General features: G+C 45.4%; 1 protein-coding gene across 2 annotated transcripts in view; it reads left to right on the top strand.

The window, feature by feature from the left end:
• PTPDC1 (protein tyrosine phosphatase domain containing 1) overlaps positions 1 to 15,356 on the top strand; it is a 71,552-nt gene that overhangs the window by 42,463 nt on the left and 13,733 nt on the right. For both annotated transcript variants that reach the window (XM_075321272.1, XM_075321271.1), the window contains exons 2-6: positions 1,343 to 1,435; positions 6,463 to 6,634; positions 8,024 to 8,104; positions 8,360 to 8,478; positions 14,462 to 14,599. In XM_075321272.1, the coding sequence (XP_075177387.1) occupies positions 1,351 to 1,435; positions 6,463 to 6,634; positions 8,024 to 8,104; positions 8,360 to 8,478; positions 14,462 to 14,599 (595 nt within the window). In that variant the 5' untranslated portion in view covers positions 1,343 to 1,350. The remainder of the gene's footprint in view (positions 1 to 1,342; positions 1,436 to 6,462; positions 6,635 to 8,023; positions 8,105 to 8,359; positions 8,479 to 14,461; positions 14,600 to 15,356) is intronic.

Raw genomic sequence — 15,356 nt, 5'->3', positions numbered from 1 at the left:
GTTCTCCACCCCCTCAGTTCTCCACCCCCTCAGTTCTCCACCCCCCCAGTTCTTCAGCCCCCCAGTTCTCCAGCCCCCCAGTTCTCCAGCCCCCTAGTTCTCCAGCCCCCCAGTTCTCCAGCCCCCCAGTTCTCCAGCCCCCCAGTTCTCCAGCCCCTCAGTTCTCCATCCCCCCAGTTCTCCAGCCCCTCAATTCTTCAGCCCCTCAGTTCTCCAACCCACCAGTTCTCCATCCCCCCAGTTTTCCATCCCCCCAGTTCTCCGGCCCCCCAGTTCTCCGCCCCACCAGTTCTCTGGCCCACCAGTTCAGCAGCCCCTCAGTTCTCCAGCCCACCAGTGCTCCAGCCCCTCAGTTCTCCGGCTCCCCAGTTCTCCCGCCCCTTAGTTTTCCGGCCCACCAGTTCTCCAGCCCCCCCAGTTCTCCGGCCCCCCAGTTCTCCGGCCCCCCAGTTCTCCGGCCCCCCAGTTTTCCGGCCCCTCAGTTCTCTGGCCCACCAGTTCTCCGGCTCCCCAGTTCTCCCGCCCCTTAGTTCTCTGGCCCCCCAGTTCTCCAGCCCCCGCAGTTCTCCAGCCCCCCAGTTCTCCGGCCCCCCAGTTCTCCGGGCCCTTAGTTCTCTGGCCCCCCAGTTCTCCCGCCCCCCAGTTCTCCCGCCCCTTAGTTCTCCCGCCCCTTAGTTCTCCGGCCCCCCAGTTCTCCGGCCCCCCCAGTTCTCCGGCCCCTTAGTTCTCCGGCCCCCCAGTTCTCCGGCCCCCCAGTTCTCCGGCCCCCCAGTTCTCCGGCCCCCCAGTTCTCCGGCCCCTTAGTTCTCCGGCCCCCCAGTTCTCCGGCCCCCCAGTTCTCCAGCCCCCCAGTTCTCCAGCCCCTTAGTTCTCCGGCCCCCCAGTTCTCCGGCCCCCCAGTTCTCCGGCCCCCCCAGTTCTCCGGCCCCCCAGTTCTCCGGCCCCCCAGTTCTCCAGTTTGCCATTGTCCTTCCGTCCGCAGAGCCCGGGTAATGAAGCTGATGGCAGGAGTCCCTGATTCTTGGCCCCATGTGTTTTGAGATTGTCTCTTTTCAGATCCTGAAGATCTGCGTTTCGTGTTTTGCAGCAGCATCTGCACAGCGGGGCAGTGACTGCAGGATTTGTTCTGATTCTTTGCATAAAGGTTTCATGGAAATATAAAACGTTGTAGTAGGAGCGCGATGCCTGCACCGGCCGTGGGTCTCCGGCCTGAACTCATCAGCCGCGTACGTTGTCCTGAGGTCATGTAACGAGAGCTTTGGCCATCTTGGAATTCGCGGACTGTGGATGTCAGTTCTGTTCATTACACATTGTTCTGAGGTTTTATTTTCCTGTTTTTCAGTGGCTGCGATGGCGTCAGGGATCGTGATCCAGAATGATCTGCTGTGTTGTACCGCGGCGAGCAGCGCGCAGCAGCAGGCGGCAATGACGTCAGGTACGCGTCTTATATCCAAGGAGAATCCCACCAGAAATGAACCTGTCATGTGAGGAACGCTATAACCCGGCCCCGTGCCTGCGCCAATTGTGTCTGTACCTAGCCCCGTGCCTGCGCCAATTGTGTCTGTACCCGGCCCCGTGCCTGCACCAATTGTGTCTGTACCCGGCCCCGTGCCTGCACCAATTGTGTCTGTACCCGGCCCCGTGCCTGCACCAATTGTGTCTGTACCCGTCCCCGTGCCTGCGCCAATTGTGTCTGTACCCGTCCCCGTGCCTGCGCCAATTGTGTCTGTACCCGGCCCCGTGCCTGCGCCAATTGTGTCTGTAGCCAGCCCCGTGCCTGCACCAATTGTGTCTGTACCCAGCCCGGTGCCTGCACCAATTGTGTCTGTACCCGTCCCTGTGCCTGCGCCAATTGTGTCTGTACCCGTCCCCGTGCCTGCACCAATTGTGTCTGTACCCGGCCCCGTGCCTGCACCAATTGTGTCTGTACCCGGCCCCGTGCCTGCACCAATTGTGTCTGTACCCGGCCCCGTGCCTGCACCAATTGTGTCTGTACCCGGCCCCGTGCCTGCACCAATTGTGTCTGTACCCGGCCCCGTGCCTGTGCCAATTGTGTCTGTACCCGGCCCCGTGCCTGCGCCAATTGTGTCTGTACCCAGCCCTGTGCCTGCGCCAATTGTGTCTGTAGCCAGCCCCGTGCCTGCACCAATTGTGTCTGTACCCAGCCCGGTGCCTGCACCAATTGTGTCTGTACCCGGCCCCGTGCCTGCGCCAATTGTGTCTGTACCCGTCCCCGTGCCTGCGCCAATTGTGTCTGTACCCGGCCCCGTGCCTGCGCCAATTGTGTCTGTAGCCAGCCCCGTGCCTGCACCAATTGTGTCTGTACCCAGCCCGGTGCCTGCACCAATTGTGTCTGTACCCGTCCCTGTGCCTGCGCCAATTGTGTCTGTACCCGTCCCCGTGCCTGCACCAATTGTGTCTGTACCCGGCCCCGTGCCTGCACCAATTGTGTCTGTACCCGGCCCCGTGCCTGCACCAATTGTGTCTGTACCCGGCCCCGTGCCTGCACCAATTGTGTCTGTACCCGGCCCCGTGCCTGCACCAATTGTGTCTGTACCCGGCCCCGTGCCTGTGCCAATTGTGTCTGTACCCGGCCCCGTGCCTGCGCCAATTGTGTCTGTACCCAGCCCTGTGCCTGCGCCAATTGTGTCTGTAGCCAGCCCCGTGCCTGCACCAATTGTGTCTGTACCCAGCCCGGTGCCTGCACCAATTGTGTCTGTACCCGGCCCCGTGCCTGCGCCAATTGTGTCTGTACCCGTCCCCGTGCCTGCGCCAATTGTGTCTGTACCCGGCCCCGTGCCTGCGCCAATTGTGTCTGTAGCCAGCCCCGTGCCTGCACCAATTGTGTCTGTACCCAGCCCGGTGCCTGCACCAATTGTGTCTGTACCCGTCCCTGTGCCTGCGCCAATTGTGTCTGTACCCGTCCCCGTGCCTGCGCCAATTGTGTCTGTACCCGGCCCCGTGCCTGCGCCAATTGTGTCTGTACCCGGCCCCGTGCCTGCGCCAATTGTGTCTGTACCCGGCCCCGTGCCTGCACCAATTGTGTCTGTACCCGGCCCCGTGCCTGCGCCAATTGTGTCTGTACCCGGCCCCGTGCCTGCACCAATTGTGTCTGTACCCGGCCCCGTGCCTGCGCCAATTGTGTCTGTACCCGGCCCCGTGCCTGCGCCAATTGTGTCTGTACCCGGCCCCGTGCCTGCACCAATTGTGTCTGTACCCGGCCCCGTGCCTGCGCCAATTGTGTCTGTACCCGGCCCCGTGCCTGCGCCAATTGTGTCTGTACCCGGCCCCGTGCCTGCGCCAATTGTGTCTGTATGCGCCTGCGCCAATTGTGTCTGTACCCGGCCCTGTGCCTGCACCAATTGTGTCTGTACCCGGCCCCGTGCCTGCGCCAATTGTGTCTGTACCCAGCCCCGTGCCTGCGCCAATTGTGTCGGTACCCGGCTCCGTGCCTGCACCAATTGTGTCTGTACCTGGCCCCGTGCCTGCGCCAATTGTGTCTGTACCCGGCCCCGTGCCTGCGCCAATTGTGTCTGTACCCGGCCCCGTGCCTGCACCAATTGTGTCTGTACCCGGCCCCGTGCCTGCGCCAATTGTGTCTGTACCCGGCCCCGTGCCTGCGCCAATTGTGTCTGTACCTGGCCCCGTGCCTGCGCCAATTGTGTCTGTACTCGGCCCCGTGCCTACACCAATTGTGTCTGTACTCGGCCCCCGTGCCTGCACCAATTGTGTCTGTACCCGGCCCCGTGCCTGCACCAATTGTGTCTGTACTCGGCCCCGTGCCTGCGCCAATTGTGTCTGTACCCAGCCCCGTGCCTGCGCCAATTGTGTCTGTACCCAGCCCCGTGCCTGCGCCAATTGTGTCTGTACCCAGCCCCGTGCCTGCACCAATTGTGTCTGTACCCAGCCCCGTGCCTGCACCAATTGTGTCTGTACCCGGCTCTGCAAGAGAAAGTTTCAGGTTCTGTTGAATACATAAAATAACTCCTATGGGGGGAGGGAGGACATGTGCACCAACAGCACAGGAATCAGCCGAAAACATCTGCAAATCCAACACCTCCACTCCACAAATGACAAAAGAGATAGAGGAAAAACACCAAAAACAGACGAAGATCAGGTGCAATAATGAATCAGCCCCGTGTACTCCATATATACTCCATATATACTCCTTTATATACTCCATATATACTCCATTATATACTCCATATATACTCCATTATATACTCCATATATACTCCTTTATATACTCCATATATACTCCATTATATACTCCATATATACTCCATTATATACTCCATATATACTCCTTTATATACTCCATATATACTCCATTATATACTCCATATATACTCCATTATATACTCCATATATACTCCTTTATATACTCCATATATACTCCATTATATACTCCATATATACTCCATTATATACTCCATATATACTCCTTTATGTATTCCATATATACTCCATATATACTCCTTCATATACTCCATATATACTCCTTTATGTACTCCATATATACTCCTTCATATACTCCATATATACTCCTTTATGTACTCCATATATACTCCATATATACTCCTTCATATACTCCATATATACTCCATTATATACTCCATATATACTCCATATATACTCCTTTATATACTCCATATATACTCCATTATATACTCCATATATACTCCATATATACTCCATATATACTCCTTTATGTACTCCATATATACTCCTTCATATACTCCATATATACTCCTTTATGTACTCCATATATACTCCATATATACTCCTTCATATACTCCATATATACTCCATTATATACTCCATATATACTCCATATATACTCCTTTATATACTCCATATATACTCCATTATATACTCCATATATACTCCATATATACTCCATATATACTCCTTTATATACTCCATTATATACTCCTTATATACTCCTTTATATACTCCATATATACTCCATATATACTCCATTATATACTCCATATATACTCCATTATATACTCCTTTATATACTCCATATATACTCCCTTATATACTCCATATATACTCCATATATAGTCCTTTATATACTTCATATATACTCCATTATATACTTCATATATACTCCATATATACTCCTTTATTTACTCCATATATACTCATTTATGTACTCCATATATACTCCTTTATGTACTCCATATATACTCCTTTATGTACTCCATATATACTCCTTTATGTACTCCATATATACTCCATTATATACTCCATATATACTCCATTATATACTCCTTTATATTCTCCATATATACTCCTTTATATACTCCATATATACTCCTTTATGTACTCCATATATACTCCTTTATATACTCCATATATACTCCTTTATGTACTCCATATATACTCCTTTATGTACTCCATATACACTCCATTATATACTCCATATATACTCCATTATATACTCCTTTATATACTCCATATATACTCCATATATACTCCTTTATATACTCCAATAGATACTCCATGATATACTCCATGATATACTCTATATATACTCCATATATACTCCTTTATATACTCCATATATACTCCATATATACTCCTTTATATACTCCATTATATACTCCATTAGATACTCCATATATACTCCATGATATACTCCATATATATTCCATGTATACTCCTTTATATATTCCATATATACTCCATATATACACTCCATTATATACTCCATTAGATACTCCATATATACTCCTTTATATACTCCTTTATATACTCCTTTATATACTCCATATATACTCCTTTATATACTCAATATATACTCCTTTATATACTCCATTATATAGTCCATTATATACTCCTTTATATACTCCATATATACTCCCTTATATACTCCATATATACTCCTTTATATACTCCATATATACTCCATTATATACTCCTTTATATACTCCATATATACTCCTATATATACTCCATATATACTCCTTTATATACTCCATTATATACTCCTCTATATACTCCTCTGTATACTCCTCTATATACTCCATTATATACTCCTTTATATACTCCATTATATACGCCTCTATATACTCCTCTATATACTCCTTTATATACTCCATTATATAGTCCATTATATACTCCTTTATATACTCCATATATACTCCCTTATATACTCCATATATACTCCTTTATATACTCCATATATACTCCATTATATACTCCTTTATATACTCCATTATATACTCCTCTATATACTCCTCTGTATACTCCTCTATATACTCCATTATATACGCCTCTATATACTCCTCTATATACTCCTTTATATTCTCCTTCCTCATTGGTTCTGATAATGTGTCTCATGGACACTGATTGGGCAGAACACGTATAATGACTGGAGACTCTTTCGCTCTTTTCAGTTTCCCAATTAATGTCCTAATGAAGGATCCACTTTTCTTTGTTTTCTTGATCTAGGAAGCGCAAGACGTCCGACATCAAAATACACCAAGGTGGGGGAGCGTCTGCGGCACGTCATCCCCGGCCACATGCAGTGCTCCATGACTTGTGGAGGTCGTGCGTGTAAATATGAAAACCCGGCGCGGTGGAGCGACGAGGAGCAGGTCATCAAGGGGCTGTACTCCTCCTGGTGAGACGGCGGGGGCACGCTAAGGTCATGGGATCTGTGTTCTTACGTAGATCTTGCCATGAAAATCCCTCATTATTTTCATTGGCTACTAAACAGATTTTGTTTTTTCACCCTTTTTATGGGATATTTTTGGCTAATTTATAGGGGTGTTTTGATTTAGGGAAAGCAATTTGCAAATATCATGTAAGGGATTTTTCAGTTTACATCGGTGGATCTTCTGTTTAAGATCCTCATGCATCCGACAGTGAGAAGAGATAGAAGGACCGTCTCCTATAATGGAGGCCCTGGCACAGTCACGTATGGTCAGATGATATCATTGCAGATCTGTAATACTTCATTCACCTTGTGGTGGCGCTGCAGGGACATTTTAATATTTTCACTCTTTTCCTCATACAAACTTTATGACATGGGTTCAACAGAAAGTAATCCAACATTGCCGCCGTCACCTATTTCGAACTGCAACCCATAACACATGAGGATGTGGTGCAGCCTTATAAATGCAGCGTGGTAGCTCTGTGTCTGGGTTATTATTTCCTTGTGAATGAGTATAATTTACCTGCGCGCTCATCCTGACCGGATTACAACGAGACCCGAAGCCGGAGGAAGAAAGGATGCCGAGCTCTAATGCTCCGCGCTCTGCTGGAAACTGTCCTCATACCTCGGATGGGTTGCAGCCTGAAATAGATGACGGCGGCCATGCTGAATCACCGCACAGAGATCCTGTTTCACTGCAGGGGATCCCAGACCCTTATGTGATCAAAAGTCAGGTTCATTGGGGGAACAACCCCTCTAACTAAAATCCAGCATCAGAGTTCTTAAACTGCATGCATTATTAAATAGCAATAGAGCAATGGTGGACTTGCACGATCCCGAGGGATCCAGGGTCCCTGGAGACCCCCAGCAATCTGCAAATTATCCCTTTCAGTGTTAGGAACAATCCTTTAAAACCAGAAACTGAAAATTCCCTCTCACTCTGGCGCAGTTAGTTTGAAAAACCAAACATATTGTGCTTTACTCAACATCCCCGGGTCCGGCGCTGCGTCTCCTCCACTTCTTTTGGTGTCTTTTATGGTCTGCAGTGATGATGTCACATTTCCAGCACTGCAGCCAATCAGTGAGCTCAGCGGCTCTGCCCGAGGTGACTGCATGAGCTCACTGATTGTCTGCAGCGCTGGTGACATGACGTAATCAATGATGACGGTAACAGACACTGACAGCAGTGCTGGACCCAGGGAGGGTGGGTAAGGCAACAGCTTGTTTGTTTTTTATTTTCAAAACAAGTTACAGGCGCGGGGGAACGGCATTGTGCTATTGATTAAAAAAATTACATTTTTAACTGAGTATTAAATAGAGAAAAGAATCCCCAACCTGACGTTCTTCCTATTTCAGGATCACTGACAACATTCTGGCAATGGCGAGACCATCCACGGAGATTCTGGAAAAGTATAACGTCATCAAGCAGTTCCAGAGGTGACTATCATACAATCAGCATCTGACTCTGCCGGTGAAGCTCCGCTCCAGCCGTAGAAGAATCAAAAAACAAAAACTAGATAAAAAAAGCAATAATCACCATGAAACATGAAAATCCCTCCTATTGCAGTATTAGTTGCACCTCTTTCTGTTCCGCCATCATTTGCTGATAGATCTGATAATTTGCCGTGTTTGCCGCCGCCGCCCGGTGTCAGAGATAATATATAGCTTCCTATTTCTTCTTTACTTCCAAAGCTGCGGAATTAAAACCGTAATTAACCTGCAGCGTCCCGGGGAGCATGCGAGCTGCGGGAATGCTCTGGAGCAGGAGAGTGGCTTCACCTATCTCCCAGAGGCCTTTATGGAAGCTGAAGGTGAGGCTTTTCCTTCTTCTCATTAATTATGAATCCACTTCTATTTGTGCTGCTGGGCAGTGTGGCGCGCTCCGCGGTGTAACATGCTCCGCGATGTAAGACGCTCCGCGGTGTGAGACGCTCCGTGGTGTGAGACGCTCTGCGATGTAAGACACTCCGCGGTGTAACATGCTCCGCGGTGTGAGACGCTCCGCGGTGTGAGACGCTCCGTGGTGTGAGACGCTCCGCGATGTGAGACGCTCCGCTCCTTTCCTACGCTTCTTGTTAGAAATAATTGGAAAGTAAGTTTCCTGCTGGGTCACTGCAGATGTTCGAGGACACTTAGGGCGGCTTTGCACACATCGCACGTGCGATGGCGGTGGGGTCAAATCGAAAGTGACGCACATCCGGCGTCACTTTCGGCATCGTAGTGTGTAAATCCTAGATGATACGATTAACGAGCGCAAAAGTGTCGTTATCGAGAGTTATAAACTTCAGTAAAACTAATATGTATCATTCAAACAATAAGCCAACTAAATTTATGATGTCAAGGATAAAACAGCAAAGAGTTAGAAACAGAATTATAGCTGTAAACAATAAGCATGGTCAGCTATGCAAACATCCAAAAGATATTGCAGAGGCATTCGCTGACTACTACCATGACTTATATAATCTAAAAGACTGTACTTTACAAACGCAACCTTCGCAATCGTTAATTAATTCTTTTCTAGATAAAGTTAATTTACCTAAAATTGAAGAAAATGATTTAGAGGTTCTGAACAGGCCCATCACAAATAAAGAAATAGAGACCATTATTAAAAATTTAAAAAATGAAAAATCTCCTGGCCCCGATGGCCTAAATAATGAATATTACACAACATTTCAAAACATTTTAATACCCCACCTAACCAATCTTAATAATTATATATTATCATCAAATGATATTCCCGAGGAAATGTTAGGGGCAAATATAATTATGCTGTTGAAATCAAAGAAAGATCCTATGGACGTTTCGAACTATAGGCCAATTTCGCTTATAAATACGGACACGAAAATTATTTCAAAATTAATTGCAAATAGAATCCAAACTATAATCCCAGAAATAATTAATATGGACCAAGTTGGGTTTATCAAAAAGAGACAGGCTTCGGATGCTACTAGAAAACTGATCAATCTAATTGACCATATTAACAAAGAAAAAGTTCCTTCTCTGTTTCTTGCATTAGATGCAGAGAAGGCATTTGATAGAATCCATTGGGGCTACTTGGATGCAACTTTGGAAAAATTTGGATTCATAGGGCAAATTAAAAATCTCATATCCCTTCTTTACTCCAAACCCTCAGCTCAAATTTACGTTAATAATTATATTTCGAGAAAATTTCCTATTACTAATGGTACAAGACAGGGCTGCCCACTATCGCCACTTCTGTTCGCCTTACTTATGGAGCCTCTAGCAGAGTATATTAGAATGGAAAATAGAATTAAGGGAATTAATACTAATTGGAAACAGTATAAACTGACCCTTTATGCGGATGATATTATTTTATCAATCACAGATCCGTTAGAATCTCTAAGAAATATTGAAAAGGCCTTACAGGAATTTAATAATATCTCCTACTACAAAATTAATAAACTTAAGTCACAAATTCTTAGTTTCAATTTAGATGACAGCCTAAAAGATGCTATCAATAAAGAATTTAACTATTCCTGGGGGGAAGGTAGTGTACCTTATTTAGGTATATTGCTTTCTGATAATTTAAATAAAATTATACCCTCTAACATGAAACACCTTCTTGCTGCTCTGGACAATGTCCTGAAAGCTTTAAAAATAGAAAAGACCTCATGGTTTGGGAAAATATCATCATACAAAAGTATTATTTTGCCAAAAATTCTATATACCTTTAGATGTTTACCCCTTAATATCCCCAATAAGTGGTTAGGAAAAATTCAATCTCAATTACAAAAGTTTGTCTGGCAAAGCAAAAAGCCTAGAACCTCTAAAACCATACTATTTAAACACAAACTGAAAGGTGGCCTGGGTGTGCCTAATATACAATCCTATTACCTAAGCAACCTAGTAAAACAAACTCAGTTTACACTATTAGAGAACCTTGACAACAGTTGGATGTCTCTTGAAAAATCCACCACCTGGAATAAAAATAAAAAAGACTTACTCTTAGCTTATCTGCTTAGAACAAATAAAAAATTGCCAAGAAACCCAACTAATAATGCAGAGATAAAAGCTTGGAGAACTCTGCTAAACTGTTTATTAGCACAAAAGGTCTCGATGACAAGTTTAAAAAACATCTCGATAGATACTGTGGAACTGATGATACCAAGAATTAAATTATTAAATTGGAAAAGATGTGGTATACTTTTCCTTGACGATATTGTAAGTAATAAAGATATTATTCCTTTTGACATATTACTTATAAAATACAATCTACCAATATCAGAGAAATATAAATGGACTCGTATATGGGAGTTTCTGCAAGAAACATATCTTTTATCAAAAAAATTACCCACCATCATCATAGACTTACTAAACAACCCATTAAACATAGGTTTATGGAATACCAGAAACATATATTCAATTTTTAATGATGACTATACATTTAAGAAATTGAAATATATGGAATCTTGGGAAAAACAATTGAATACAACATTTCAATCTAACAAATGGAAATCTGCATTAACCTATACATACTCGATGTCTACCTGTATATCCATACAAGAATCTTATTATAAGATTCTGGTTGAGTGGTATTATACCCCACAAAAACTACATAGATTCTCTTCTCAAAATTCTGATTTGTGTTGGAGAGAATGTGGAGAGAGAGGTACTACCAGTCATATTTTTTGGAGTTGTCCAAAACTAAAGGAATTGTGGAGAGATACAGAAATTCTCCTCCATAATGTAACCTCATCTGAAATTAGTCTCTCTGCGGAATTAGTTCTGCTATCAATCGGGATAGATGAACTTAACTTAAATTATAGACATATTACCTGTCATATCATACAAGTGATTAAAAATCTCCTCGCTGCCAACTGGAGAAATACTATTATTCCATCTATACATGAAGTAATAGAAAGAATTTCCTCTCACAATCTTTACGAATTTAAGTTTGCTTTGAAAGATAGATTATATGATAAGTACTCGGTGAGATGGAATCTTTGGTCAAAGAAGTTCAATCCCAATCTTATTATATTAAATCCTTGAGTTAGTGTAGCTACTAGCTGTAAAAATGATTTAATTATATTCTCCGTCTTTTTATTCTAATAGTTACGTTTAGCAATTTATGTGTTAAGAGATTCAGTTTAAATTTTCAGCCAAAACTCTACTATAACTCTAGTTTACTTTTTTTTTTTTTTTTTTTTTTTTTTTTTTTTTTTTTTTTTTTTTCTTTAATCATATAACCTTTCACTTTCCCCCCCCCCTCTTTTTTTTTTTTTGTTTTCCCCCTTTCCCGTGCTCCACTTTTTCTATTTCAAAAATTGAATGTTAATTTAACTTTAGATTGGAATTTGACTAATTGTTGTTAAGTTTTACTGTGTGAACAATTTGTTTTGTTTGAACCAAAATTTTTTTAAAATAAAAAATATGTAAAAGTGTCGTTATCGTATCATCGGTGCAGGCTCCGACATTTCCATAATTACGCTGCCGCGACAGGTACGATGTTGTTTCTCGTTCCTGCGGCAGCGCACATCGCTGTGAATGAAGCCGCAGGAGCGAGGAACATCTCCTTACCTGCCGCCGCCGGCTATACGGAAGGAAGAAGGTGGGCGGGATGTTTACATCCTGCTCATCTCCGCCCCTCCGCTTTGATTGGCCGCCTGCCGTGTGACGTCGCTGTGACGTTGTACGACCCGCCCCCTTAGGAAGGAGGCGGGTCGCCGGCCAGAGCGACGTCGCAGGACACGTATGTGCGTGTGAAGCTGGCGTAGTGATAATGTTCGCTATGGCAGCTATCACAAGATATCGTACCTGCGATGGGGGCGGGGACTATCGCGTGCGACATCGCAGCATCGGCTTGCGATGTCGTAATGTGCAAAGCCCGCCTTAGACTTTCTGAATATGACCTTTACTTCCTCTTATATCCACCGTGCTCCAGTCATCTGTATCCGTAACTGTAATCTGTGTATTTACAAGCCGGAGTAATCCTCTGAAATATACTGGTAACGTTGTGTGACAGGACAGAAGTTACCAAACCAACGGCTCCTGGAGGGCAGAGCTGGGAGCCTGCGAGGAGCAGCTGCAGTCAATGGGAGCAGAGCTCTGGGTGATGTCACAGGACCAAGTGTCTTTGGCATCTTTCCTGTACAGCCCAATAACATAAGCAGATTTCTACTGCCTCTAACCAGTAACTGACCAACCTTACCCACTGAAAGGACCAGCAGAGGCTGTAGAGGGGGTCATTACATTTCTAAACCGGTCCCTTTATATAATCAGTGCTGGAATACATGAACTTTAAATACTGTATGCAAATTAGCTTCCTGTAGTCAAGGAGGAGGAGCTATCAGCTGAATAGTCAGGATGGCAGATTCCTAAACACACCCATTTGTCTTTATTGACATTTCATTAGTGACCATATTTTATCATGTCATTTAAATTCCCACACCTGCGCTGTTGTCTTCTACTCCTCTGTTATAGGCAGCAAGACAAAACAATCACTGATCTCGGGGAGACCAGCCAGACAAAATACTGCCGGCAGCCAACAAAGGCGCTCAACACAGTGAAATCCTAGGTGCATTGCCCCCTGGGAAGTATGCCATTCAATAAAGGTCCGTGGAGCCTCTGTTAGGAGTCTCGACACAGAAAATAGCCAGATATCCCTCTGGGAAGGACCCAGCCAACGAGGGCCTCTTTTTAGGAGACCACCATAACCACCATATTAAGTGGCCCTTTTAGTCAATATCCAACTCTTTGACGAGTTTAAAGATATGACAAGGGAAATACCAAGGCCAGGTATCCATCCACAGACAGCTGTTTCGGGGTATTGCCCCTCATCAGTGTGGAGTAGGATTCTAGCTAGGAGGGATATGTGGCTATTTTCTGTGTCGAGACCTAGGATTTCACTGTGTTGAGCGCCCTCGTTGGCTGCCGGCAGTGTTTTCTCTGGCTGGTCTCCCCGAGATCAGTGATTGTTTTGTCTTGTTGGCCTACTAGGCATTGCTCCCACCTGGCCAGAATGCTACTCCACACTGATGAGGGGCAATACCCCGAAACAGCTGTCTGTGGATGGATACCTGGCCTTGGTATTTCCCTTGTCATATCTTTAAACTCGTCAAAGAGTTGGATATTGACTAAAAGGGCCACTTAATATGGTGGTTATGGTGGTCTCCTAAAAAGAGCCACCCCTTGGCTGGGTCCTTTCCCGGAGGGATATCTGGCTGGTTTCCGTGCCGAGACTCCTAACAGAGGCTCCACGGACCTTTATTGATCTGTTATAGGCAGTGACATTTTGGGGCATAAGATTGGGACGTAGGGTCACAGAAGAAAAAAAAAAACTTCCAAAATCATGGAACAGTTTAGATTGAAAAATCCAATGAAAGGTCCTATTTAAAGGGATCGTCCATCACACAGGTCTGCAGGCGTAAAATTGTTTGAAAAGTAAAAGGTGATTTTTATATAATCGCTGAATTCAGCAAAAATATCGAAAGAATTCCATCATGTTCAATTGTTTCCATACACTCCATAGGCTTTATCTCACGATATACGTTGGCCCCTTTGTGTGACCTTTGTGTGACCTTTGGTGGATGATTTTGGTGATTTTTGGTTAGAAATTAGTGGACGCTCGGAGGATTCTGCCGGAGACTTTCACGGGCTGTTGGGGCTGATTGTCGCGGGTCACACACGCTCTTCGCGCATCTTTGGCTCCTTGTTACAGAGATTCCCGTGTAGCGGGGGCAGACCGTGGCGGCGGTGTCAGAGCCGTGTCCCCCGCGTGCCTGGGGATCATTCTTACACCTTTCTGGCCTAGTTATACATCTTCTTCTCTTTCAGTCTATTTTTATAATTTCGGATGGAAGGATTACGGCGTCGCCTCCCTGACAACGATCCTCGACATGGTGAAGGTTATGTCATTTGCCTTACAAGAGGGGAAAGTGGCCATTCACTGCCATGCGGGGCTGGGGCGCACAGGTAAGGCAGGGGGGCCGACCTTGTAAGAAAAAAAAAGAAGGGGTATGATGGAGGCCAGTAAATGATGAACTTTTCTATATATATAGTTTTGCCCAATATGAAAAGCTATGAAACGGCAAAAAACTTTATTAGGGGATTTGTTTTCATTTATGTAAAAAACATTGCATGAGGTCGGCTACAAAGAGCCGGCTTTTTCCCAGTTGATTTGCCTCCCGTCAGCTGCAGTGATATCAGACAGTACTCCTGTGGAGTACAGATGATTGCAGTGATGTTACAATGATTGTGCTCTGCTAATAAGAGTAACCTTCATCACAGTTTATTCCCTGCTTCTGGAGACTATTCTGATAAGCAGAACATTCAGAGGAGCGAGCCTCTTCTAATTAGCAGGCAGTGATGATGTCATGTGTGCATCCCGCTGCAGTGATGATGTCATGTGTGCATTCCGCTGCAGTGATGATGTCATGTGTGCATCCCGCTGCAGTGATGATGTCATGTGTGCATCCCGCTGCAGTGATGATGTTATGTGTGCAGCCTGCTGCAGTGATGATGTCATGTGTGCATGCCGCTGCAGTGATGATGTCATGTGTGCATTCCGCTGCAGTGATGATGTCATGTGTGCATCCCGCTGCAGTGATGATGTCATGTGTGCATTCCGCTGCAGTGATGATGTCATGTGTGCATCCCGCTGCGGTGATGATGTCATGTGTGCATCCTGCTGCGGTGATGATGTCATGTGTGTATCCTGCTGCGGTGATGA

Source organism: Anomaloglossus baeobatrachus, chromosome 8 (genome assembly GCF_048569485.1).
Source record: "Anomaloglossus baeobatrachus isolate aAnoBae1 chromosome 8, aAnoBae1.hap1, whole genome shotgun sequence".
NCBI lineage: Eukaryota > Metazoa > Chordata > Amphibia > Anura > Aromobatidae > Anomaloglossus > Anomaloglossus baeobatrachus.
This window is presented reverse-complemented; position numbering and strand designations above follow the sequence as displayed.